The sequence below is a fragment of the Amblyomma maculatum genome, chromosome 1 (assembly GCF_055883805.1).
Source record: "Amblyomma maculatum isolate TAMU_Amacu chromosome 1, ASM5588380v1, whole genome shotgun sequence".
Taxonomy (NCBI): Eukaryota; Metazoa; Arthropoda; class Arachnida; order Ixodida; family Ixodidae; genus Amblyomma; species Amblyomma maculatum.
Window position 1 is genome coordinate 218,991,361 of NC_139344.1, and position 26,339 is coordinate 219,017,699.

At 49.0% G+C, this 26,339-nt stretch overlaps 1 protein-coding gene across 1 annotated transcript in view; it reads left to right on the plus strand.

Moving 5' to 3' along the window:
- Nucleotides 1-25,019, plus strand: part of LOC146205634 (transcription factor LBX2-like) — a 67,527-nt gene extending 42,508 nt beyond the window's left edge. The window contains exon 2 of the mRNA XM_084586939.1: nucleotides 24,664-25,019. Within this exon, the coding sequence (XP_084443065.1) occupies nucleotides 24,664-25,019 (356 nt within the window). The remainder of the gene's footprint in view (nucleotides 1-24,663) is intronic.
- Nucleotides 25,020-26,339: the final 1,320 nt, after the last annotated feature.

Genomic DNA, 26,339 nt, shown 5'->3' on the forward strand with positions numbered 1-26,339 from the left:
GCCGTCTGTGACAGATAACTGCATTCGCAATGAAGAGTGACCGTGTTTCGTGAGAACTGTAGGACATTTCTATCGAGGCATTCCAGTTGTATCGTGCATTATCCGAGACGGGTTGCGCAATGCAGTGTTCACTGCCGAAAGTCTTTCTGTTCTTTTCCTTCCATTTCTGACGCGTGTATGAGTACGTAGCACCTGTGCGAGCAGCAGAGGCTATTGCACACTGCATGCGATCGAAAATTCATTTCTTGTCCCTATCGCGGTGCAAATTTGTTTGAACTGCATGGCGGCCCCAAAACTCAAATATAACGCCCAGAAAACCGTGTGAGTTGTCTTGCGTCCGACTGCTGGGAAATAAACGCATGCGAAGAAGGCACGACGTCACCATGCGCACTCGCAGTTCACGCTCCACATTCGTCAGGGTTGCTTGAAATGCGTGCAATAAATGTGAACACGCGTCACGGGACAGCAGCACTTGTAACTTCAGTGGCCCAACAAACATCACTTTCTTCGCGCAGTGCTTCTGCGCGCATTTTATTTAGAATCAATGTTTGCGAGGGAGCTGGTGCATGTGACGACCGTGAATTCCAGGTCAAGTGTTCCGATCGCGTGACTCGTACGCCCATGCGACGAAGGTCCCATGATTTACCCAGCAATTTTTCACACTTCTTTTATGTGCAAGCATGCCCGTGGATCATTGCTGAGGACACAAGTTCTTTAACATATCGATGATCGGCAGTGAGGCTCGTTAATTTCTCTCGGGAAAGGGGATCTCCGACATATTGAATCTTCCGTGCACTGTCTCGAGATAATCGCTCAATAGAGAAAAAAAAAAAAAAAAAAGAAGAAAAGGGAACGGCGCGTTTCGCCGTCTAACGATATGTGTTTTCACACGAGTTCGGGCAGAGGTCAAGCGTGGTCTCAGCATGTTCAGTGTGCATGGCGCGAGCGGCAGCCATAAATAAAGGCTGCAGCATACATGCAGCCAGTCGAAGCGGCGCGTACAGCGATCGCCACGCGCCGCAGGGGAAATTTTCCTCCGTGTGACCAAGGCGCGATAGTTGGAGGCGAAATTACAGGTTACTTGCGCTTCAAGTCATTGCTAATAAGCCCCTGATTAATGGTCACCGAGCCATCGGAGTGGCTGCCCCCTCCCCTCCTATTGGTGCTGCGGCATGACCTGGCTACATGCTTGATAAGCCGCGCCTTCGGCGCAGTTATTTCTACCGGTGTTTTGATTTCCCTTTTGTATTCGCGCTGCTCTGTTTTAAGTTCGCACATGCCATCTACCGTTGAGTGCTGCTGTTTGCTGCTGCTAGAAACGCTTGGAAGTTATCGATCATGCTTGGAAACCGAGGGTCGCGTCCACGCTGTCATTTAAGCTATGTGTGGATAGTGAGGGAAAAAGAAAAGTGGAAAAAAGCTGCTTGAACCGGTTGAACCCTTGTCGCTTCCACATATCGTGCCAGCAAAGAGGAACCAGATCAGTTTAATTATCAGGTGCACGATGGCTGGCAGGACAGCAACAATGCATCACACACCTGCAGGCTGCCTTGCTTGAGCGCCATATCAGACGGGTGCTTCACCTGCTGCTGATCTCAGATATTAGTCCAGCATATGCTATTCTTAAGTCGAGTATATGCATTCTGCCCAGTTGCTGACGCACTGAAGAGCTGCAGGGTTTCTTTGCATGAATGTATATACGTGCAAAGTTCCCATATAATTAAAAAAAAAATACACACAAGGACGCAAAACGCGCAGTAATGAAAAAAAAAATATACGGTATTTGAAGTTTTTTTTTTTTCTGTGCATTCGATGTATCTCAAAAAATAACATATCTACTTGCTATTTATCAATATATACTTTGATGCGATAATGCCTTTTTTGCCAGCCAGAAGCTGTTGGAGGCGTAACTGCTTGGTTTCAGATCGCTTCACTTAATTGTGCCTTTCGTAAGTGCATATCCCTATGTGCTAATTTTTCGCCTGTTCTGAACTATTATTAACTTGCTGTCATTTTCAAGGGGCATATTTACTCTGCAGTTGCATGCATTATTTTACCGTTTTCTAAGCAACGGTCAAAGTGTGAGGTGAACACCACGTTTACAAGAGCTCCACGTTTGCAAGTCTGCAGCATCAGCCTTCAATTAATTTCAGACATAGCGTTTCCATCGGTTTCGCATTAGTTGAATATAGGTATATTCAGGGAAGGTTAGACGTTCAGCTCTACAGCGGGACACGGCAGAACGACCATGCAAGCTGTCGAGAAAAACAGTATTTGCGTAAGCCGTAAAAAAACACCTCGACTGGCTGTTATCCACACTTTCAAAGATTTTGGTCATGCAGTGTATGGTATATACCGGGCTGAACAGTGACTCCGGAGACTGAGAGGCGTCATTGGCAGGAACACAACTCAAACTCAGCGCACCAGTGAAAAAAAAAAAATTGTGCTTTCGTCAGAAGTGCAGGCATTTAACGAAAGACTGATTTCTTGAGACGAGCTGATAATCGTTGCACATACACGGAAGACAATGCATAGTAACTAGTGTGGGAGATTTTTTTTTTTTTTTTCAGCAGAACGATGACCCAAAAGCGGTCTCATACATTTGTGAAAAAAAAAATTTTGAAGTAGTCGAGCGTGGACCTTGGGAGTGACAAAGCCAATTTGCTAATGTCGCTATTACTGAATATGTGGTAGGCTTCGCACATCGTTCGAAAAGCAAAAAAGTGGCGCGGTTCAGGTGTTCACAGGCACAAGTGTGACAAATACTGTGCCTTTCCCTTTCTGTGAACCAATTATCATCATCATCAGCAGCAGCGCTAAGAATAAATTTGAACAGCTGCTGCAAAAGTGGGAAAACGTAGATTAGAAGCTCGCTGACTGCGTTCTAAAGACTCCACGACTCGACGGTGTGAAGCAGTGATAAACGCAAAATGATTGCGTGCGAGGAACTCATTGCATTGTATTTTTGTGCAAAGGAATTTTTTTTAATTGCCGCCTCCTTTTGCTCGCCTTTGCTTTAAGCACAGCAAACAGCAGTTCTTCAATAAATATGCTCTGGGAACAAATTATTTGGTGATAAATTATAGTTGGTATTATGTAGAAAAATGTGTGACAATGTTTGCTCATTAAGCTCATGCACATGCTTTAGTGTAGTAATATAGGCTATAAATATGAAAAATTGACATATATCATTTCTTTCACTACTATACTGTCTTTGCCAAAAGTATAATAATGCAGCCAACAGTCGGTAGCCAGCCTAAGCGAGGATGTCCTGCGGTGCCTGATATATGTGTACTTTTCATCATGTATTGTGCGTTCTGTGCTGCCTGCTTTGGAAGGAAATTATATCCCACACATTTACACCCTTGTGTGAATACGTATATATGCCCCATTTACTAACACCCTTGCATTAAAAAGGTTTTTTTTTTTTTCAACACCAATCATCCAACATCTTCCAACACCCTTTTCTGCACCCTTTTTTAACGAAAATGGTGTGGAAAAGGTGGTACTGTGGGTGTTAATGATCCGAGCACCCTTCTGACACCTATAAGAGTGTAAAACGCTTTCAAGTGTTGGTGTTAATGAGTCGCACCCTCGTTACACCTTTTAAGGCGTAAAATTTTTTTGTGTATGAACTGTGCCATCGATAAACCTCCAAATGATATAATAGGCCCCCTTACAGTATCAAGCGCTAACTGCAGCTAGTTAGTTTTTACAAAGACATTATATTTAGATTAACACCTTCGTACAACAGTGTTTAAAATGCTATCTAGCGAGGGCGGAGGAAGGTGGGGGGCGATAGGCTTCTTGTGTTCCACGTCCTTCTGGAGCCATGCCTAGGCAGTATAGCAGAAAACAATATTTGACCGCAATATAATGAATATAGTTACTTTGCAGTTCACCCGTCATTCTGTCTGGACGATCATCCAGATACCTTTGCGTACGCATTTTATTGTTAATTCTTTAAAAATCTGAGACACGTTAATACTTTACCATGAATCTCGTTATCCGCAGTGTTAATTTTAATTCACATGTAACAACCATCGCTGACACACCACACCGCAGGACTGAGTGCGTATCTGATTACCTTTCAAAGAAATGGGGCGCGCTACGCGAGGATCCTGGGCAAGTACTTTATGTGCTTTGTTATAGGTTAGTATATATACACCAGCTCTAGCTTGCATGCCCTTGTTTTATTTAGAGGCCTAACCTGTACGGAAAATGCATTAGCCATGTCGCTCTTCAGGCGAACCTTCCTTGCGCTACTCAAATAGCCTTAATTGAGTGAAAAAAAAAAAAAAAACGATATCTTTCTTCTATCTATCCCTGTCTTGGGCGGAGATAATACAGCTCATTCAGTCCTATCTTGCCTATGCGGATGTTGCACCCTCTGTCTCAGCAGTGGAGGATACGCATTCGCGGGCGGACCTGATTCTGCTGACAGTGGGTATAGTGAAGTCTTTGCTGTATCCGAAGAGTTACACGCGTTTTGAAGATAGGAAGAAGGGTTATTTTTTTGTATAAAGAAAAAATAACCTTTCTTTCTCTAGTCAAAACGTACACGAACACTGCCCGTGATATTTGTCATGCCCAGTTGAAGAGAAGTCATGTCTAAACGTTGGCTTGCGAACTGAGGCTCACTCTAAACCATTATTAACTGTTTTATACTGTGCACTGTCTTCTGCTGATCGTTCTACATAATCAACATAATTCTAATTATTTCATTGTGCTATTCAGGAAACCCCTGCACGGCGTCGCTTGGCGCAGTGCAGGCACGCTGCGTTTTTGCCTACACCCGGTGCGGGATGGATGGATGAATGGAATATAGGAGCGTCCCCTTTGAAACGGGGTGGTAGCAGTAGCTATCATGCTCATTTTTCCCCATATATCTTAATTATTGATTTAGAATGGTTAACTAAAACATCATTGTATTTATTAAATTTTTGTTCCTATATTACTAACATTATGTCACTTCTCTACTTTTAAGCCACCAATCTTCCAGTCGTTTTTTGCTAGTTTCCACCGCCGGTTTATTCACCCGTGTCGCTACCGATCGCAGCGCCACCTTTGTTTACAAACATGAAGCTTGCCTATAGGGTGTATACAGCTCTAGATACAGGTTCGCCGATACCGTACTCGTTTACACGTTCGCATTTCCTGCCTAAGTTGCGCAAAATGGTTCTCCATAAGAAATGGCGCACATGCACGAGTATTTACCCGAACGGCACTGAATGCCAACGTGTATGCACGTTTGTCTTGTAAACGTTACTAAACGGCCACACGCAAAGAAATTTGCCGCAAGCCGACAGTGGAAAGCATGCAGACGAAAACCGCACTTCAGTCAACTTGGAGAGGGTTCAGAGGTGTGCGACAACACAAGCGGAACGATGGAATAAATTTGCTCCGTGGGACAGCATGGGGCACAATTACGTATATAGCTGTGCATTATCGTTCTCGAAATGAAGTGTGCAGACGCAAACTATTTACGAAATGGCGTCTATTTGCGCTGTCACAAGTGCCCTCCCTCCGCCGCCCCCCCCCCCCCCCCCCCAATAAAAAAATAAGAGAGAGAAAAAAAAACACAACATAATATTAAATAAGAAGCCCCAAAACATGGCAACACACATCGATCTCGATATCGGTCAGCCTTAATAAATCTCAGTGAATGACTTGGAGAAAGCGGGATATTTAAATCACGCGCTCTTAGCTTACAGTTGAGATCGGTGCCTGCGATGCAATAACGCACCGGGTGTCGTGGCTCCCAAACTCCAATTAACCAATAAACGTTTCCACCACCACCGCCACGGGGCTACCTCTAAAAACGCCCGAATGGTGGTGGCAGCGCAGCACGCCCATGCTTGCACAAGCGCCTCCCATCTATGATGCTTGTCCTGTACTTCGTTTAGCATGCCGTTCTGTTTCGAGTGCTGTTTTTGACATAACCACAGATTATTGTAACGTACACGCATATAAAGCACACAGTATGGTTATACAGGAAATTCACTGGCCGAGTTTCAGTTTTCTGTCTTTCGCGCAGCACTCCAACTGTGCGACCAAAGTTGATATGAACCTGCATACATAATTTTTCTCGAGATCGCAAGCTCAAGGAGTGCAGTTGCAAACCTCAGGTATTGGCAAATCTGTTATAGACATCATGAACATTTAGAGCAGCATGAGAAGAGCACGCACGAATAATAAACACAAAAACGAGATGACTAGAACTGCTTGTTGTTTTTGTATTCGTTTAATCGTCACTGTTTCTCTGTACTTCAGATTTCCTGCGTAATGAAGGTTAGCATCGAAAAACTTCGGACCAAGGCTGTAATTGTTTTTTTTTTTTTGGTATGCGCATTTCGGTTTCAATTATTTTATATAGTTCATCATCACGAAGCGGTGACATTGAATGACGTAAACTGTTAACATATATGCGCAACACATTTTTATCCGCAACCTCTTCTGCAAAGACCGTATACAGGTGCTTCGTAAGAAATCAAATGGATGTTTCCCGCGCGTTTCCTAGTGTGGAATGTTTGCAATGCTTGCAATGGGCAATGCTTGCAGTCAGTAGTAGGCTTTGTGGTATCCAGGAAGTTGCAGCTATTCTCGTTTTAAAGTCTGGATTACGCCGATTATCAGGTAATCACTGATGAAAAATACTTTCGTCAGGGCGTGTTCCAGTGATGCTCCAAAAGAAGTTAGTGTGGACTGAAATGAGCCCTGTAGATGAATTGTTGCCCCCTTACAGAGCACTGCTATATGCATTTTGTTTGTCTATGCAACAATGAGAAATCGGGTGAAAAGCGGTCGGGGCCGCTGATGACGAGGTTGGCGTACACCTATACAGTCTCGTGAACGATGCACTTCATGTTGAAATGAGTTCCACGAGTATAGATAAGAGCCGTAGAATGTCTCGGTATTCCTCTTGCTCTCGGCTCACGTGTCTCTGCCGCTGTTCCTGTCGCGATTAGAGTCGCCTCAGTATAGCAGCTAAATTAGGCGCCGTTCGCAGCTGATGTTCCGCACCCTCATGCAGTATTTTTTTCTTTGCGTACCAAACCAGACACCCATGAGTCAGGTGGTTTCTACCGCACTTGAAATGCACGCGCACATAATGCTTGTACGGCGACAACACAACAAAACCTATATAAAACGACAGATTTCTCGACAAAATACCACACTTGTACATTAATTTTAATGCAATCTCTGCCAACGCAGCGCTGCCGCCGACTACCCGGACCACCTTTCGGGCAGCCATATTGGATTTCCAGTGGCGCCCTCTATAGTTCGTGGATCTTACGAATACCTTCCCTGCTCTTTGTGTGTCAGAAGTCCGAGAATATTCGAGCAACCCATTGACTACGTTCATACATTGCGACTATATTAACTTGAATGCCTTACGGTACATGTGCGTGGGCAGACCCCCCCCCCCCCCCCCCCTCCTCGAATGTCGTATATGCGCGCAGGTGTCGTCATTTAACAAGCACCTATCATCAAATAGTTGTACGCGGTAATACGATGCTATTAAAGAGAAACTTCGACGACAGTATATCAGTCGCACCCGACCTCTGCGCTAAGTGCATGCACATTTTATTTGTGCTATTGTAGTCAACTCGATGCATAACACTTTACTTCATTCGTTGCTAGGAAGATACAGGTACTCCTGGCAAGATTCATAGTTATTTATTCGCAGTACAGAGATTGCAAGCAAACCATGAATGTCTTCCCTCTGTTAACGATCCTTTCAAGTATCGCTGTAGGGGGAGTAATATGTAGCTTTAAGGGGCACTCATCGATAAAAACCGTTAAAGTGGCCCATGGCTGCTGAATGAACCGGAGTGTGTGCGGTCATGATGGGCAGCGTTTATGGTATCTTATATGCAGTTGCGGTAGAACGTTAACATTTGTAAAGTTCCCGTGAACAGTCTTTGAATGCGGCCATGGTCACGAACAGTCATGCCAAGTATACATTAAAGAAATTGATGCGGTGAACACGCTCCGTCTTTGTGGTCTGATGATGCTGCTGCGTCCAAACTCATTTTTCAGGTCAAATTGGTGGCGGCTGCAGAGTTTGTGCATGCCTTTCAGCAAATTTCCTTGGAACACTGTTTAGGGAGCCTGGGGTTACATGCAGGCTGGCTTCTAAACTTTCAGCCTATATAATGATTTCAAGATGAACGGTTAACTCTGTTCATGAAGAAAATCCTACCCCATTGCATTTGCTTATGCTGACGTCATGCGCCTCAGCAAGGGGCACAAACGCATGTCCAGCTTTCCTTGACATTAAGAAACTATAGCCTCATCCCTTGGCTGTCATTAGCGAACACTGCGGAAATAAATGGGGACAATTTAAATTTGTTATTTTGAGATAACTAGCTAGTCGCGAGAGATCCTGCGCGAAAGGAGTGATTATTGCGACCAAGTATTCATGTTCGTTGCAAAATTCTTTCTGTCCTCACGCCAGCTATATATTTCCGACGGCCATAAAAAATCAATGGGATAAACTGAACATGCGAAAAAGAAACACGTGAGACTTCCTTTATCGCAAATAAATTGAATGAGGGTTTCTGAAGGTGCTCTCTAACTTTGCATATAACATTTATTGTTTAAAGCCAATATTTAGTAATTTAGAAAAAAAATCATCTTAATTACTAATTATATAATTGAAAACATAAAATTGCCGGTGGTGCGCAAGACACTTGGCAGCTGTATGCAACTGGTTTCCCAGGTCTACCCCGAATGTTTTATTTTTTAACACTTGGTAGCTTGGACACCCTGCATACGAGTACAAGGCAATAAAAGGCAACTTCGATGGAGGCCAAAGCCGTTGCACAATGCGTTTAAAACAGGTATGCAGGCGTGCGCGGCTGGCCATGTTGCGTGCCATGAGCACATCAAGAAGACAGAGTTTGTTGATACAGCGATCGGCGCCGGCGATGTTATTGCAGCCTCTTCGCATTTGTTCAGCTTACATTCTACAGCGTCTAGCAAACACGACACTTGCAACAAAGTCTTTGAAAGGCACGTTTTAGAATAGTATACACTTCCAGACAACTTGTCAAAGATTCCTAAAGCATAGTTCAAAAAAATTATTAATGTATCGGATAGTAAGTACGAATAACCAGGCAGCTCGGCATAGATAATATATAGAAGGAGGACGCTTATGATCGTGGCGAGCTTAAATTTCGTGCTTATTGCGCAGGACACCGACGAATATGTCAAGGGACATATTCGTATACCCTTCCCTGTATACCTTGCTTCCTTTTCCCACGCGATGTGACTGGGATACGTATAACTATTTCAAGGCGATCGCAGTGTTCTGTTTAGGACAAACAGGCAGGAGTAAGAAGGAGGCTGAAAGGCAAGACGGGGTTGGGTTGAGTAGTCCTGCAGGGGCATATCGTACGCGCGTATGTAAGCACCGTGCATCTGAGCGCCGGTTTTGACTGCGCGTTGATGCAGCGGCACAAGTGAGCTGCACGGCGAGGCGTGTATATATACCGCGCGTCTTGACCGCTCAATGAGAGAGGACGCCTTTTCGGACTATCGCGTTGCCCAGCGATCGATCAACGGGCGACGCTGTTTTCATGCGTGTGCCGCGACAAGATAATAGCGAGCACGTTGTAGCGCCTCGGGAAACCGCCGCGGAGCGTGCGCGGAGGATTATAATGAATCACTTGCGGCACCATTATTTCCTCGCTCTCGCGAAATGAGGCGCTGATGTGCAAGGTCTTCCTTGAAGACAACAGAGACGTATATATATGCGCTTGACTCGGCTCACTTGTGTGTACACGCCTGCGCCGGGTGTTGGGCAAAACAAGAAGATAACGAGAATAGAAGACGTCAACGGTCATATATACAGCTCATTCGGGTCCATACAGCCGCACGAGTACAGATGTATAATCGGTAGGCAAAGGGGTAGAAGAAAAAAAAGAAAACTACATATAAAAAAGGAGCAGGGGTAAAAGAAAAATGTATTGTTAAGAATATCGCTTATTGCGACGTTCCATTTGACAGTGTAACCGCGCACTATTACGCATGGGAACGAGCAAGACAGCCCCAGTAAAAGGCAACGTCGAGGGAAAACTGGTGACGCGGCTGCCAATTTCCGGCACGCACAGTGCACGGCGGCAGCAATGCGCCGATCAAAGAGACGCCGGGGCGAGCATCGATGGCGCTGCTGCGGTCATTTCTTTTCCCCCAAAGAGCTTACGCAAGGAAGGGGAGCGCAGCCGGGGCCGCCATAATTCGCACCTCAAGGTTTTAATTACATGTCTACGCCGTGGCAGCATCACGCCTGGGACCTTGGACGGCGGCTTCCTTTGATCCATCGTCGCAGTATCATTAGGATCGGCCCAGGAGGAGTCGGCGGGAGGGCGGCGAGCCTCGGAAACGTCTGGGCGCGCTCCTACTTAGGCGCAATAAAAATTTGTACTTTATACTCGCGGTTCCGGCCACCGCAGGGCGGCGTGCGTCTGCAGGGAGTGTGCGCGCAGACGAAAGGCGAGACTGCCCGCATTGTTCTTCCTCTGTGGGTGCCGCTCGTGAATGGCCTTCGCCGCCTCTGGCTCGGTCATTCAAACGCCCGACATTCCCCAGGCGGGCTACGCGCGTATAATGCGCTATTCACTCCCCTGTGATTTCCAGCGAATGCCTCGTCGCGCTTTGTGCGCCATCCGCGCCGGATCGCGCCAAACCTGGCCACTCGAAATTCCGACACCCGCGCATTATATATACTGCATTGGGGCTTTTCCTGTCGTGAATTTTTCTTGCGTCACGTAAAAATCGCCTCGTAGCGAATGCCTGCGACTCAAAACAGCGAGGCGCTGAGGGAGACGACGGTGCAGGAAAGCAATGGACCTCGAGGCGAGCCCCTTTCTGGATGCCTCCAGCTCTGGCCGGGCGACATTTTGCGAAGCCGCGCTGCTAGCTAGCGGCGGAGGCCTGAGGCAGGACTGCAGCGGGGCCGGGGTCCGACGTTGCGAACCTCCAATCAAGCAATCAGCGACGGCGGAGACACCGGGGCCTGTCAGGGTCCCGTTGCGAGCGGCCCAAGCAGCCGCTGACAAGGCCTCGCCGATACGTGTGAATGGATCCGTAATCGAAGAGGCCGACGAGGCCATTCCGGGGACCCCCCCGGCGCGGACCGGACGTTCCCCGTCGGCGGCCCCTCCGCCGCCGTCTCTATTTGTGCGCCTCTCCCCAATCAGTCTCTCTCTCAGGTGAGGCCCCCGCGGAAATTAGTGGCGCGGCTGCTGCAGGGCCACGCAGCCCCCTCGCCCGTCGGATGTTTAGCGCCTTAAAGACGGTGTGCCAGGCTGAGGGTTCAGCCGGGTCACTCCTGTCGGCATCTTCAAAGCGGCGGCAATTCCTTTATGCTGCCGGCGAGGAGGGGCTCCCCTCCACCGGCGGCAATTTCGTGACATCGGCCGGAATCAACGCCTCTGCGCGCTGGACACCCGCGTCTCTCCGCCGCCGCGGGAGTCGTCGCTTTTATATAGACTCTCCCAAAGTTTGTTGGCCACTTGATGGAAAAAGTGGATGCGTGCCCGGTCTTTAGGCTGGCGCGATGCGGGCCGCAATGGCCAGCCGGCCAAATGGCCGCACAGCCCGCCAAGGGGTGGGTCGCCACCGGACGTCTTTCGCTAACCCACAGGGATGATATGGGGACGCGTTTATTTCATATTCCTCGCTCGTTTTTTTTTTTCCCCTTCAGCCCATTTCGTTTCCTGCTCGTGCTGTGTAGAGAAGGGGAGAAGAACCACAGCATTAAATCGTTGGAGAATCGCGTCTTCTTGGCAGAAACGTCAAAAATCGAGAGTGCTGCTTGTCTTAACCATTTTAGTAGTTTAACTGCACGCCACTGCATCTTGAGTAGCATGTCAGCTAATTTTTTTTTTTTTTTTTTTAAGTGGCGGCTTAAAACAAGCTTCGAGATTTATATTTCAGTCAAAATCGCGGGAAACATGCAAGTGCCGTACTGCAGCGAAACTCCGCTATTAGCGTAGTATTTCACGTGTCCACATCTCAAGAAAATACCACGAATTTCATTTTGTGCACAATGTTTTTCTTTTTTTAGTGACTGCCCATCCTGCTTTAATGCAATAGCGTTAAAGGTACCGTTACTCAGATAATCCGGTGTTGTCGTCGGCGTTTCTAGGGGAAAATTACGGTTATGGCGCTGGCAGGTGGTACAGTACACAGATGGCAGCTGGTATATGACCGAGCACTGTTTTTTGATGGTTTGTGCGGCTTAACGAGTCCCCGTGATATCGGAAAGTTCGGAGGGGCTTCCAACTCGTGTTCGCCATTTGAAGTGGGAAATTGAAATAAGAAAATCCATTTCCAGGACTCTTGGATGCCGAATGAGGCATGCCACACTCAGGCTACGCAGGCACTTTCACACGGCTTTGTCCAAGCGGGGCTTCATATCGGGTGGTCGCCTACGCTATCGCGTCATACCCTTAAAGCCGGAGTGTCCACCGTATTTGATTATATTTTGCAATTTCTCAAAAAAAGAAAAAAGACAGAAAGCTGCGTTCAATAAAAACCCAACGCTTTCTCTAAGCATTGGATCGGAGAAACTTTATTGGTCAAGAAGATTAATAGGATGGTATCGGCGGCCCTCTAAAAAAGGGCGACCTCTCCCACCCATGCAGTCCGCAAGTTTTGGTTGTGCGTTCTTGTCCGGCTTCCTCAGGAGCCTAGGCCCCCTGTGAGGATGCTGCTAGGAGGCAATTTAGTGGTGGAATTTCCTTGCAGTCCCATAGGAAGTGTTCTTGTGTTGCTTGCCTTTAGCTTTTGCCACTAGATGGCACTACCGTGTTTTTAATTATTTATTGTACGAGGTGGTAGCCACTGTCCACAAAAAGTTTCGCCGACGAGGCACACATTCCTGTGTCGTAGTAGCTTTTATTGGGCCCTACACTGTACCAAAAATGTCTGATTACTGTGTGGTGTATGATATCTCTATTTTCAGCTAATCATTTTTGTCGACGTGCAACCGCTATCGCGTTCACTGATCATGGTTTCCAGCATCGGAGCACATGAAAACGGACGCATGTAGTGATCGAAAAACTGTCGCTATACCTTCTGAAACCGTATTCTGACAAACAGTTGTAGAATCGATCGCTTTACACAGCGACTTCTCCGCTGCATGAAAAAAAAAAAAAAAAAAAAAAGAAAATGACTTTTAAAATTTAGTGTTCGTTCTCAAGGCAACTTGTTTGTCTTTGTTTGTGGGGTTTAACGTCCCAAAACAACTCACGCTATGAGAGACGCCGTAGTGGAGGACTCCGGAAATTTTGACCACCTGGGGTTCTTTAACGTGCACTGACATCGCACAGCACACGAGCGCCTTGCTTCTCGTCTCCATCGAAAGGCGCAGCCGCCGATGCCGGGATTCGACCCCGCACTCTTGGGCACAGTATTCAAACGCCGTATCCACTGCGCCACCCCGGCGGTGCTAAGGCAACATGTGCTCACGAGCACAAATGCTCATGTGCTCCGATCGGAGCACATTCTCTAAGCAGCATTGTCTGCGGCATTCAATGCGCAATTAAGTTTGTAAGCGCAATTACGCTAAAACATTTTCGCATTAAAAATGTTTCTTCTGACGGAAAATTATAACTTGAGCCACATAAATTTATATTCGCAACGGGCAATACTATGCGATCATCTGTTCCATTTGCGAATGATAGCATGTTTCACCGCCAGCAATAAATGGTGTGAATCTTTTTTTGGTCAGTCGTGAACGCATTGGGGGGGGGGGGGGGGGGGGGGTGATTTGAAGCACATAAAAGAGAGAGAGAGAAAGAGGAAAAAAAGAAAGATGTCGCGCTCCGAGGTCTTGTTAAATATTATCAGTGAACATGGCTTTTGTCCCGAAGAAAAATAATCCGTTGGCATGGTGGGAATTGAGATGGGATGCCATGACAGAAAAAAAAAAAAAAAAATGCGTTCAAGTGAAGTCTTTCCTTTGTCACTAGAGGGGACATTATGTTGACTCGCTTCCAGCAAGCACTAAGACGTTGCTTAACGTCGAAGTGTATGCACAGCAGAGAACGGCTTTCCTCCTGACGAAAGTGCCAAGTGCAGCAAGAAAAACTTGGCACGATGATGGTGGCCGGAAAGGCTCGTTACAACCGCCAACTCTGTTAGTCCGGCGCAAAATCGACTAAACTTGCGTTGCGAGGCGTTGAAATAAATGGAGCCATTTGAACGGCCTCTGCCGCAAGCGCGTGGAAATAAAAAGTTGGGAGACGTACAAGAACGAGAGGCCCGCTATGAAAGGAACTCAGTCCCAGCAGAGGAGAGAAGGAAATAAAAGCAAGAAAAGCGCTCTCTGCGCACTCCGGAATTTCGCGAAATCCAGGCGAGTTATGCAGAATGGCTCGTAGCGGCGGCTCGCTTATGGTGCTGGGAAATGGGAAGACAGAGACAGAACGCCGGCGGCGAACGGCCGAGCGCGCGAAAGGAAGCGGCAGCTTGAAAAGAGCCCGGCCGGAATGAAAGGAAAAGAAGGCCGCACAGTCGCCGAGAGCAGCAATAAACAAGGAACTTCATGTGAGCGTGCACTGTTATATAGACCTCCAGTTGTGAGCGGACGCAGTTTTCGTTGGAGTTGGGCACGCTCATAAATCAAGCTAATGGGGTAAAGCCAACAGCGGTCGTGCTATTAGCCGTCCCAAGAATGCGCTGCCGCGGCGCCGCTGCCCGGCGCGACGCGGCGCTGCGGGCCTCTCTCGCTCTGGCAGACTCGTTAACGCGGCTCGCGCGATGTGATTTGCGCAGATGCTTCTATATATATGTGCGCGCGCGGCCGCGCCGGGCGTCTTTGTCTGGCCGCCTCCGTGCGGCTGCAGTTGGGTAGAAATCAAAAAGTGCCGGGTGTGCTTATGACAGATGGCCGGCCAGTAGTGGCGCGCGCGCACGCCATGTCACCCCAGCAAGGGAACGCTGGAAATAGCCGCAGGGCGGTCCCTGCACTCTGGTGCGATTCGATTGGAGCGTCGCGGTCCCGGTGCAAAGACTCGATGCCTTGCTTCAGAAGGCCGTGCAGCGCCTTGTCTGCTGCCATGACGATTTATGTCGTCCGTATAAGTCGGTATGCCCTTACACCGCCGCTCGAGGTTGCTTGCTCCGTGCTGCCAGTATTGTGCTTTTTTTTTTTGTTCTATTCTTCTATCCCCCCCCCCCCCCCCCCCCCCCGAGGTAAATTTTTCCGCTTAGTGACTTGAATTAAGGCTTGAATGTCAATGTTCAGTAACCAGTAGTGACTAAGCAAAAAAGCAGAGGGAAGGATAATACATCGAAAGGAATGTCCTCGCTCCAGCAAGCGCCATATGTGTCCACAGAGTGCGCATTGTTCGCCGAGGACAGGGTGGCCAGGTGTGGGCATACAAGGTTCGAGACAAGGAGGGAACAGTCGCCGCAGTGTCAGAGCTGACACTAACGCTGCGCGAATACGGTCATTCAGGAAACTCGCGACAGCCGCTGGCGAGTATTTGTACGAAACTGCCTCCGCGAGGCACTTCAGGAGGAAAATGGAGACGTCTTGACGCGCCGACGCTAAGGGTCGTCAGCGGCGAGAGACAAAGCGCCCGCGCGGCTGCAACAGCAGCCGAGGGCGATTCGGCGCCGCAGGGCGTCTCTCGGAGGAAATGGCTGTTCGTGAACCCTTCATCATCACGGGAAACGACTGTAGTACCGCCCCTTCCCTTGGGGCTGCCCTCCTCCTCCCCAATCAGACTTTTCAATTCCCACTCACCGCCCATTTGGCGCGCCATAAAGAGAACAAGTGGCGGAATCTCCGGGCGCGCCTCCATTATTAGCCCCTCGCAGAACATCTGGCCACGCGAGGGGAGCGTCCAAATCGGCGGGGCGTTCGCGCCTTCCTTCTCGGCTAATTAAGGTCAGGCCTCGCATCTGATTTTTAAGGGCGCACCTGTTGAAGGCGCCGTGTCACTGCTACGCTTGACGGCCCCGTGGGTGCTTGACTCCTTCGCGCCCAGCCTCCGTGATTAGCGGCAATTAGGAGTGCCAGACGATACCCCGTGACAGGCCGCGAGGCGACGAGCTCCTTTGTCTCGGAACTTCACTTTCCCAGGCACCATTGTTTTTTCGGCGATGATCGGCAGCTCCGCAGACGCACGCCCGACGGGCTGTTTGACGATTCGCCACGCGGTGACCGCCGCTGCAGTCGTCCGCGGAGAACTTAATTCCCCGCGTGTCGTGGGACCCGCCGGCCGCTGCACGAACGTGGCTGGCCAGTTCGTGCGTCCGGCTTCTCTCGGCAAACACGTCCCGAATGAGAGAAACTGCGTCTCCTTCGTGACGCGCTCGTCCCGAACAACGTCCGCCACCAGCTGCAACCCAAGTTGGGCCCCGCACCGAGGTGTCGAACGGTGAGAGAAGGCGACGAGCAGTCACAAAATCGCCATGCTGGTCCCGACCGGCGTGAGCGTTGGTGTGACGTACCAGCTACTGTGTGAGACGCCATTTATCTCGACCCGCACGCAAAACGGCGCTCCCGAGCATCGGAGGCCCACAGTTGGGCGCAATAAAGCTGGGCTCCTAAACGGCCTCATTGCGTCTCGCGTTGCTGCTGAAAAATGGTCGAGCGGCCCACGACGACGACGACGTGATTGGCGGACGAGGTCCGAGGGGGGCCGGCCCGGCCGTTAATCGGCGACCCTTGAACAGAGCGCGCCCGCTGAGGCCGGCAGCAAATCGGGCCGCCCATCTGGACCCGCACGCATCCGCCGCCCCGCCGCTCCCCGCACAAAGGGACTAATCCGGTGCGAACCCCTCAGCCATGCGCCGCTCTGTGCGCCGACGAGCTTGTTTGACCTTGGAGTGGGTGGCTGCTGCTCGAGCTTTGACACTTTCTTGCCAACAAACTCGCCTAAAGACGGAGCAGTAACGTTATTGAAGGTTCATGGAAATTCAATAGAGCGTACAATGTAAGGTCATCAGTGATGGGCTTCTGGCATCTAGACAGCGCCAGGGAAAATGAAGCGTGGCAAACTTCATTGAAGTTTTTGCATATATTTTTTTTTTCCGACGCAATGATAAAAACATACCGCTGAATCCATAGCTCAATCTTTTCGGGCCTGTGGATCTGTGCTGTTTCCTCTCGCTTCTGCCTTCTCGTAATAACGCAAGCCATCTTCCAAAGGCGGAAAAAACGCACATCGTGTCTCCTCTTTCCTGAGCGCAATAGCCGATTTCTTGTGCTCAAATGTATCTTCTATTTTTCATCCGCAACTGGCTCCAATGCCATGCAGGCGCTGTTTTCGGGTCATTGCCTACATTCGTAGCTATATGAGGCTGCCTATGATTCTAAAATAATATAAAATCTCACTTTCGTAACGGTTTGTACGCTGATTTGCCCTGCTGGGACTTTACAGCACTAGCAACTCTCGTATGTGTTGTTGCATAAAAGGCGCATTTTAGCTTCCGCAACGTCGTATGCATTCTTCATCTAGTCTCTAAACGCAATGTCCACGTGGAAGGCTTGCATATAATCGTTTTCAACGATTCGCTTTCTGCCAAAGTTTTACCAGGCCAGTCAGTCACAAAAATGAAAAGTAAACCATGTCATTGTCCTTCTTTCATGTCGATCATTACAGTGATGCAAAGCTCCCGTTATACGCCACAATCATAACTTTCGGGATGTACATGACGGAAAGGCCTTATAACAGAAGCATTTTTTGTTGTCTTTGTTTGCACATGCCCACGTTCTCGTTTTCAGATCAAAACGTGTCTGCACGCTCACTTGTACCAAACTCTTACGTAGCTAATAAATATACTCTTTCGTACGCCAGCACATCAACTAATGGGCCTTTTTAAAGCAGGAAATAAGCTACTGACTTCTTTCCCACTATGTGTCGACATGTACGTTTCCGTAGTTCGTTTAGAACGAGTGACCGCACTCGCTTAACCACCTGAGGCAGTAACAGCTAGAAACAAGCAAACCATTTTCCCGCACACCATTTCCTTTCGCAAAGTACAATAGGTGATCTCACGCAGAGCGCGCCAAAAAGTAGAAGAAAAAAGGAACTAACCCAGGCACAGCCAAAGTGCCCACACACCGCAGGACTGTGTCGAGAGTGACGCATGATCGAAAGTTCGGCTCCGGCGCGCTACATCGGGGAGGCCGCGGGAGCCCATTTGGAAGCTCGCACCGCCGGCCCCGGTACAAAACGCTTCCGCGAGGAGGCCGCCGAGGGCCCGGGCGGCCACCCATGGTCAGCCCCGTGCCTGCGCGGCTACCAGCGGTGGCGGCGGCGCGTACAATTAGGGACAGCAACACCGCGGGCCGTCCCCCTCCTGTGCGTTGCTGACAAGCGACTGCGCAGGCGGGAACTCCGCGAATCCTCCCATGGGCAGCACGCCATTCGCACCTTAGCCGCTCCGCAACCATTCATTTCCGGTGAGCGCTTTACGAGCTGCTTCAGAGACCAGGTGGCGCGCGCGGCTACCTTAGTTGAACCCCTAGGCCTGCACAGAACGCGGTACACTACATGCGGCGGCCATTCGTCTCCGTGTTAAGCCGACTCCGAGACGATCGCTCCTGCCACTGCTGCGGAGCCGTGATGACACGTCGGGAGGAACCTGGGTCTCTTTGCCAACCGCTGTTCGTTCTTGCTGCCTCATTTGACCAGGTGCGTGAAGGGGCTGGGTTCATGTTACGGTTCGCCAAACCCTGAGTGCATTACACGCCCTGGTCAACAGAGTGAGGGCAGCTCGTTTTGCTCTGGGAAGGAAACTATATAGCTTGCCGAGAACAGGGGATACGAGGACAGAATGGAGGGGACAGAGTGCTCCGGTCCATTGGCTTTGTTTCCCTATATTCTCGATACTCCTGATGTATACACCTCTCTCGTCCCTCTCTCTTCATCCATGCAGAGCGAAGAGACGACGCCACCACATTCTAATGCTATACCACATAGCCGTGATGTTACGAAATACTACGACAGTCTTAGCTTTGACGTCTTCTAAGGCGAGTAGCGTTAGGCTCTAGAAAATTTCAGGTTGGTCTTCTTCTTCGTTGCAGAAACATGCGCCCACTTGGCAATTTACCATACGTCGACTGTTCGCCTCATCTTCTTCTACCTGCACGAATAAACAAGCGTATGATCGTTGTTTCACTCGGTCCCTGCATGCATGTTGTTCTACATACCTCTCAACAACAAAGAGGCAAACGCCCTGTTGACCGGTTGTTATGACGTCGGGGTTGGTTCCTTGCGCCTCATATCGTGACATCACCGCAGGTTACTGGCAGATGTAAGGGAATCAACCGGAGCAGACACCGTGCATGATAATCGGTCGACGCCATTGGTCCGAGGGCCTCTTTTGAGGGGTATCTTTTGTTGCCTTCTGCATGCTGTACCTTACTACATTACAAGAAAAAAAAAAAGAAAAACAGCAGACACTGCCCTGGGCGATACGACACACACAAAAAGCTACACTTCGCTGGTTGTAGACAGAGTCGTCATATTAATAACTAAGAACGAGTGCACTGACGAAAGCAAGTGGATCATGCGATGCAAAACTGCGCCCATCGCTTTTACCGAAACGGTTGTCATGCAGGCAATTCAGCCCCAAGTTGCATTACCTGCAAATTATACCATTTGCCGGTCCGTGTTGTCGATTTTTCGCTCCACACATGGATTATCTAAAGCTGATTTCGTTGCGAACTTCGCGCATATGTGTATGTTTGCAAATACACACGGACATTGTACACACCACATTGCTGTTTTCATGCATATTCTTGTTCCTATGGAAGTTGCGCTCTGATAAGTGTATGTGATGATGTGTGATGCAATGGCGCAGCGTAACATGGCTCTGGTTCCTCTTCGATAAACAACCGATAGTACGGCGCGCATCACTGTATAGCGTTGTTTCTTTTCTCCTTGTTTTCTTGAGATTGTTTGCTGCTGACTTCAACGGTAGTAATTTCAAGTTATATGCGCAGTACATTCCTTAAAGGTCCAAAAATAGTGATTCGCTTCCAAAGAGCGATTCCATGTAGCGGTGCTTTCAAGGGCTGCCTCCAATAAGAGCTGCTTAAAGGCCTATTCAGTTATCATTTCCTGTATGTATTTTCGCTGTGATGAATTCAAGAATATTTTGTAGACCATTAACGGGGCCAGTAAAATTATAGCATATTCCCATGTAGACAACTGCGTAGCTAGATTACATTATTTCACTGAGCGACAGCGGGATGAGAATGTTTTTGGTGTTGTCAGTTAACCCTCATAAAAAAAAAAATCACTTCAATAAGGTGAAGAAGTAGAAAGCGTCGAGTTGAAGTCAAGAATTTAGCATAAAAATAAAGAACAATGGTTACATTAGCGCATTTCAGTAGGCTGTGCGCAGTGTCCCCGGAAAAAAAAAAAATTAATTTCATGTTTATATGTCTATAGAGAGGAAAGGGAAGAGTGGTCTTGTGATCCTATCCATATGGCAATCTTTTTTTTTTTTTTTTGGGGGGGGGGGGGGGGGGGCGTACGCTGGTGGCCATACAGTGCAACTGAAAAATTGTACTTCATGGGTGCGGGTTTTCTTATAGATGGAAGAAATATTATTAATCTCAGCATAGATATTTAAACAAAACTTTATAGAGACATCACACATTGTAAAGGGATCAAAGTGTTTGTATAATATAGCGATTTAGTCGCTTTTTGTTTTCATTACACTATAACCTTACCGCCGCGCACTTATCATTATAGGCACATCGCAGAGATAGCGAGCACATGGGGCGTTGCATAATTATGAGTTGCGTCCAATGGGGAATGGAACCAGAACGGGAAAGGGCAGTCGGAACGGCAGTCGCTATGACATCCTGATATAAGTTTTGATTTGGACCATTTTGTAGTGTCGCATGTATATATATATATATATATATATATATATATCCGAAGCATGCCGGTACAAAGTCACTCAATATTTCTGTTTTTCAAACTTCACATATACACTAGTCTTTTTTAGTCTGTGGGGCCTTTCAGCCATGTTTCAAGTAGGTGTATTTAGCAGCAGCTGTGTTGTCTGCTACCGTAAAATAAAAATAAAGGAACGATCCAATGACATTGTAGGCTAGCTTTCCTGCACTGCTCACAGTTGCTTGCAACCGGCCTTGAGGTGCTGCAGTTTTAAAGGAAAATGGGCGTATCCTGCTGGAGAGCGCTATAAGAGGCGCACAACGCCACACGTGCAAAAGTGACGTCGTTGAAGTCATACGCGCGCTTTTCTCGCTAACACGGCTTGGCGAAAGCAAGGAGGAGAAAGAGAATAAAACGTGGAGATTAACGCTGAGCCTAACGTCGAAGCGTGGAAGCGGCAAATTACCCGTCATTATTCTCGGCGAGTACGGCGTCATCTCACCGCGTCTCGAATGAAGGGACATTAGCCGCCAGGTCGGGCACACACGACACCATAATCAACTCTCGAGTCGTCAACAATGCTTTCGCCCGCGACGCCGCGGATAACGAGGGCTACTCATCAAGGCGTAGCGCCCATGTCTCCTAATGAGGCGCGAGTCAACACAACTTGAGTCCTTTCTCTCGAGAGTACAGGTCTGGGAAACTGGCGGCCGAGGTGAGAGCTCTGAGCGAGAGAGCGCAAGAAAGAATTTCGTGGGGTGAGTGTTTGGTAAAGCAGCAGATGCCACCCGGGTGACACAGTACATAATGCTAAATTTCTGCGTACGCTTTCCGTATATATGAACAGCAACTGGTAAACTACTACGTCTCTGTAAACCAGGAAGGTTTCCAACCCAGGGCGGTTATTACGTTGGCTGGGACGTAACCAGGCGCCCCGTGTACCCTCTGCCTCGAGGTCACTGACATCGCATAGGCCATCCACGCTCGCTGGCCAGAGCAGCTTGAATTTAAGCGAAGAATGGATGGAAAAGAAGGCCTCTCCTTTTCGCAGCTAAGTAAATGGCTGCACTGATCCCAACTTATCTGAGCGGAATAAATGACACCGTCCGCATCGTGCGAAGCTACCAACGGTAGCGCAGAGCCCGTGAGCGACCGCGGCATGCCTGCTTCTTCTCGGGTGGGGGGATGGCCACCGCCGAGCGCAGCTCTTGGCTTGCGTGCCTGCAGCGTCCGCTGTGCTGGGCGTCCTCCTCGCCGCAGCGGAGCGTTGCGCCGCTGTCATCTCAGGCCGACGCTTGTCAGCGTGCAGCGCCGGCGCGCACCGTGAGGAGGTCTCGTTTCCGGGCCGGAAAGTAGATGCGCCCCGAGAGCAAGGGGAGGACGCTAAGAAGTCGAGCTGAGGCGAGATAATTAGTTCCAATGGGTGGAACTCCTCCTGAGGCCGTGCACCACACCATGGCTGTCTCACATCGCGGGCCGCGCCCGCCGACGCGTGCGCGCACGCGAAAATGCGCTACTGAGGGATGAGTCATTTTGAGAACGCGCCGCCCGCTCCCAGCCGCTCTTTCCGACTCGCTCTCCCTCTTCAGCTCCCATCACTGATGGCCTCGGCAGGCAGCCTCGCCAATGGAAACACTGGCACCAACCGTAGGTGGTAACTGCCACTAACAGCAAGAGTTTGCTTCAACACAAAGCTATACCGCAAACGATAAGAGTATGAGGCACGCATGAAAAACAACAATAGTCTGTTTTCAGGTTTTCATACTACTTATTAGAGAACTAAGTTTTGGTGATAACCATTCTCCAGAGCTACGCTGTGTGCGACAATGAACTGACAGTTTGCTTGAAAGGAAGTTTCACTGATGGTTTCGTTTTGAGGACTGGATAACTTTGCATAGCTTTAGCGGGGCTAATCTCCATATTTTCGGGCATATAATACTCCCCAAATGAATGCGTCCTAAGAAATGAGCTCACCCAGTTGGCTGGTATCATAAAATTCGCAGATCGAGCGCTACGACGACAAATTTACGCGCTCGACACTTCCGCGTTTCAAATTACGCCGTATAACTGCGGGGCGTAGAGTTTCTTCAATTTCAGTTCATGTTTTTTCCCTCACGAAATTCGCAAACAACTTCAGCGCTGTCCGCTTTCAGTTGCACTTTACATGAGTGCCTGCTTGCTTTGAAAAGCGGTGAATATGCTTACCGCGGAGACACGTTGAAAGCGGTGAATTTGTCACACTCCGCATCCGCTGAATGATGCGGAGCGGCCCGGCCGCATTTGGCCGCCGTGCACACGATGGACCCGACCGAGTTCATAGAAACGCGGTTAAGGTGACGAGGTCCCCCGCTGTCATCGCCGGCTCCGGCTCCTCTCTTTCTCTTTTCTGCGGCCACCTCCTCGTGTAGCAAATTGCCGTAAGGAAATCGGACTCTTTCAAAAGGCGTCAAGTCGAAGCAGGGGGCTTAGGCACGGCCGCAGGTTGAGGGCCGGTCTCTTTCGCCTTCCCCGGAGCTGCGAAGCCGTGAAGTCGATACATCACCGAACAAGGCAGCATTCTGAGGAGAACGCGGTACAATGTGAGCAGGGCTTAGTGGTGGAGGGGGGTCCTTCGGGCAAAAAAGGCGCCGACTGTCGCGCAAGACGCTTCTTTCGGGCCCCAAAAGCCGCCGCAGGATGAACAAGGGCACTGCTAATCGAGCGCTGATGCGGACTGCGCTCTCCGGACCAGAACGGGGCGGGCCTTCTCGCACCGGGGCACGTCATAAATCAAGCCTTCATCCGAAAACTACTATTGTCGGCGGCAGCGTCCGGGGCAGCGCGCGAGACCGTGCCGTTGAATGGCGCGTGTCGTGCGGTCGCCACCCCGCCTCCTGTCGCTCCCCGTTCCGCGGTTGCAAACGCCTTCGGCTTTTCTTGAACTCCATTAAGACGTTGCCACCACGGATCATGTACAGTGTGCGTCTTGCAGCACCGGCCCGCTGACACTTGTGCGGAGTGCATATCGGGTTCCGCGAATTGGCATTCGCAGCGCGCGTCTCGAAAAGCGGGAAGGAAGTTTTCTCAGCGGTTTGCATACGCACACAGGGGAGGCGCCGCGAGGAACTGCACTGCAACATGCGTCTGAGTTTCTCGTTCCCCAAAGCTGTGGTGCTCATGTATTCGGACGCCAGAGTCACGCAATGATTATCTTCAAATACCGCTGCAGTTTTTGGAAAAATCAGCATACCGACAAAAATGAAAAAAAAAGGAGATAAAAAAAAGAAAAGAAATGTCATGCACACATCGCCATATTTTGAAAACGTTGATCGCGCTGACTCCTGACTTCCCAGACTTTTGACTGTGCACTGCGTGTTTGAGTTGGCCTTTCAAGTATACTATATGGCCACGAAGGTATATTTGTATTTATAAATAATATCAAATCTTTTTTTCAAATCCCAGTAACATGCCACTAACTCGGATGCAGTTTATTTCGCGGCGTGGCTGCCAAAACTGCCTTTTTTTTTTTTTCGGCGTTCCACGCGTGTCACAGACCGCGACTCAGTAGCAATACCGACAATGTCAACAAAACTTCGAATGCATGTCATTAGGGGCAAAACAAGCGTAACCCGATTCATCCCTTTGGCTTTTGTATGTGGACTGTGCGCCCTACTCGCGTATTTCCCTCTTCGTGAAGAGGGTTTTACCCCAAAACGCACGCAAATTATTTCGATTGTTTGTGGCGTGAAAAAGGGGGCGACGAACGAACCTCATGCATCGTATACTTTTTTCGTTGCAGATGCCTCCCGAGAGAACGGCGGCTCCTTCAACGGCCGCCAGCCGGTCAAGAAGAAGCGGAAGTCGCGAACGGCGTTCACCAACCACCAGATCTTCGAGCTGGAGAAAAGGTTCCTCTACCAGAAATACCTGTCGCCCGCCGACCGGGACGAGATCGCGCAGTCACTGGGACTCACAAACGCGCAGGTGATCACCTGGTTCCAGAATCGACGCGCGAAACTCAAACGGGACATGGAAGAGCTCAAAAAGGACATGGATGCTGCCAAGATCCACACCATTCACAAGACCCTCCTGGACAACATACAAGATCTCAGCAGTTTCAAGAAGGACATCCACAAGGCTGCGAGCGGACCGTGAGCCTAGCGCCGCGGTCTTCTCGGTTAGTCCAAGAAATGGTTCTCGCAAGAACTGTCGATACCTTCTATGGGTTCCATGTGCAGAGACAGCCTTTCTACGGGTAACTCGTCGGACAGTGCGTTGGCGACGCCGCAGTCGCCACTGCTTTGCTATCCTGTGCTTCTCTGCCGCTTATCTCTGCGGCAGGTCGCAAGGTGCGCACGACACACAAACACACAGACATGCAGCCACTACGCGAACCCGCGAACTGTGCGCCCAGTGTGCTCTGTTTTCTAAATGCCATTTATGCCTCCCTTATTCCTTCCGCCTCGATCTTTGACAGAGCCAGCCACTGCTTGCCCTTCGTGTGCACGACCATGCGACGTGGCCGGGAGTTTTCAGACGCTCCTGATAAGAGTATTTATTTCGCTCTAGTTTCCTGCGAAGTACACACTTGATCGCCGTTATATGGTGACCGACAGACGCAAGCGACGAGGATTCGTCGTTCTTTTGTTTCCGAACTTAACAACATGCGTATATATTTGTTTTTCGTTGCGTGCTCTCCGGCGCATTGGCATATACCGCAGTTAACATGTCAAGACGCGACAATAGAAAGAAAAGAGAACGAAAGAAAAGCCCAGTTTAGATATGGGAGAGGGGTGAATGAACTGGCTTTTCCTTTGAGCCTGCCTGATTTGCGGCGTAATTCGTAAGCGCTGTGCAGGCTATAAATGGCGCTTGAGTTAGCAACCTGGCTTATATTGGCACTCGTAGATAAATACCTTGAGGAGCGCAGCTTCTCGTACGAAAACGGCACAATAAGCGACCTTAGCAATATGGTGGTAAATAAAAATATCACGAAAATTAGCGGCATGGCTGCAAGCTACGAGGCACTGGCCAGTTTATATCCCTACTGTTATGGGGCTCTATATTGGACATGTACTATTGGTCAGTTTCTAGTCGTCCTATTATAAGGCAGGCCTGTCAATATTATATACTGGCCATGTCTAATTTTTTTCAAATTTTGCCTAAACGATAAGTGATGCATGCACCACTGTGCTTGTATTTTTTTAAGCGTTCTTTGCTCATTACAATCTTTTCCTTTTTTTTTTTTAATTTCTCAACTGCGCCTTTTAAATCCACACCAGCCGGAAAACACCGCCCGCGACGTCAACTCTGACGTCAAAGGCGGCAGTTGCAAATGAGAAAGGGATATAAGAATGAATTTAGAATATTAATACTTACAATATGCGGTAATCTCCCTGTGGCATGCTCACAGTCGGTCATGTTTCAAACGGGCACATGTATTATGTGGTGTAGAAAAGCGTAAGCTCGACAAGC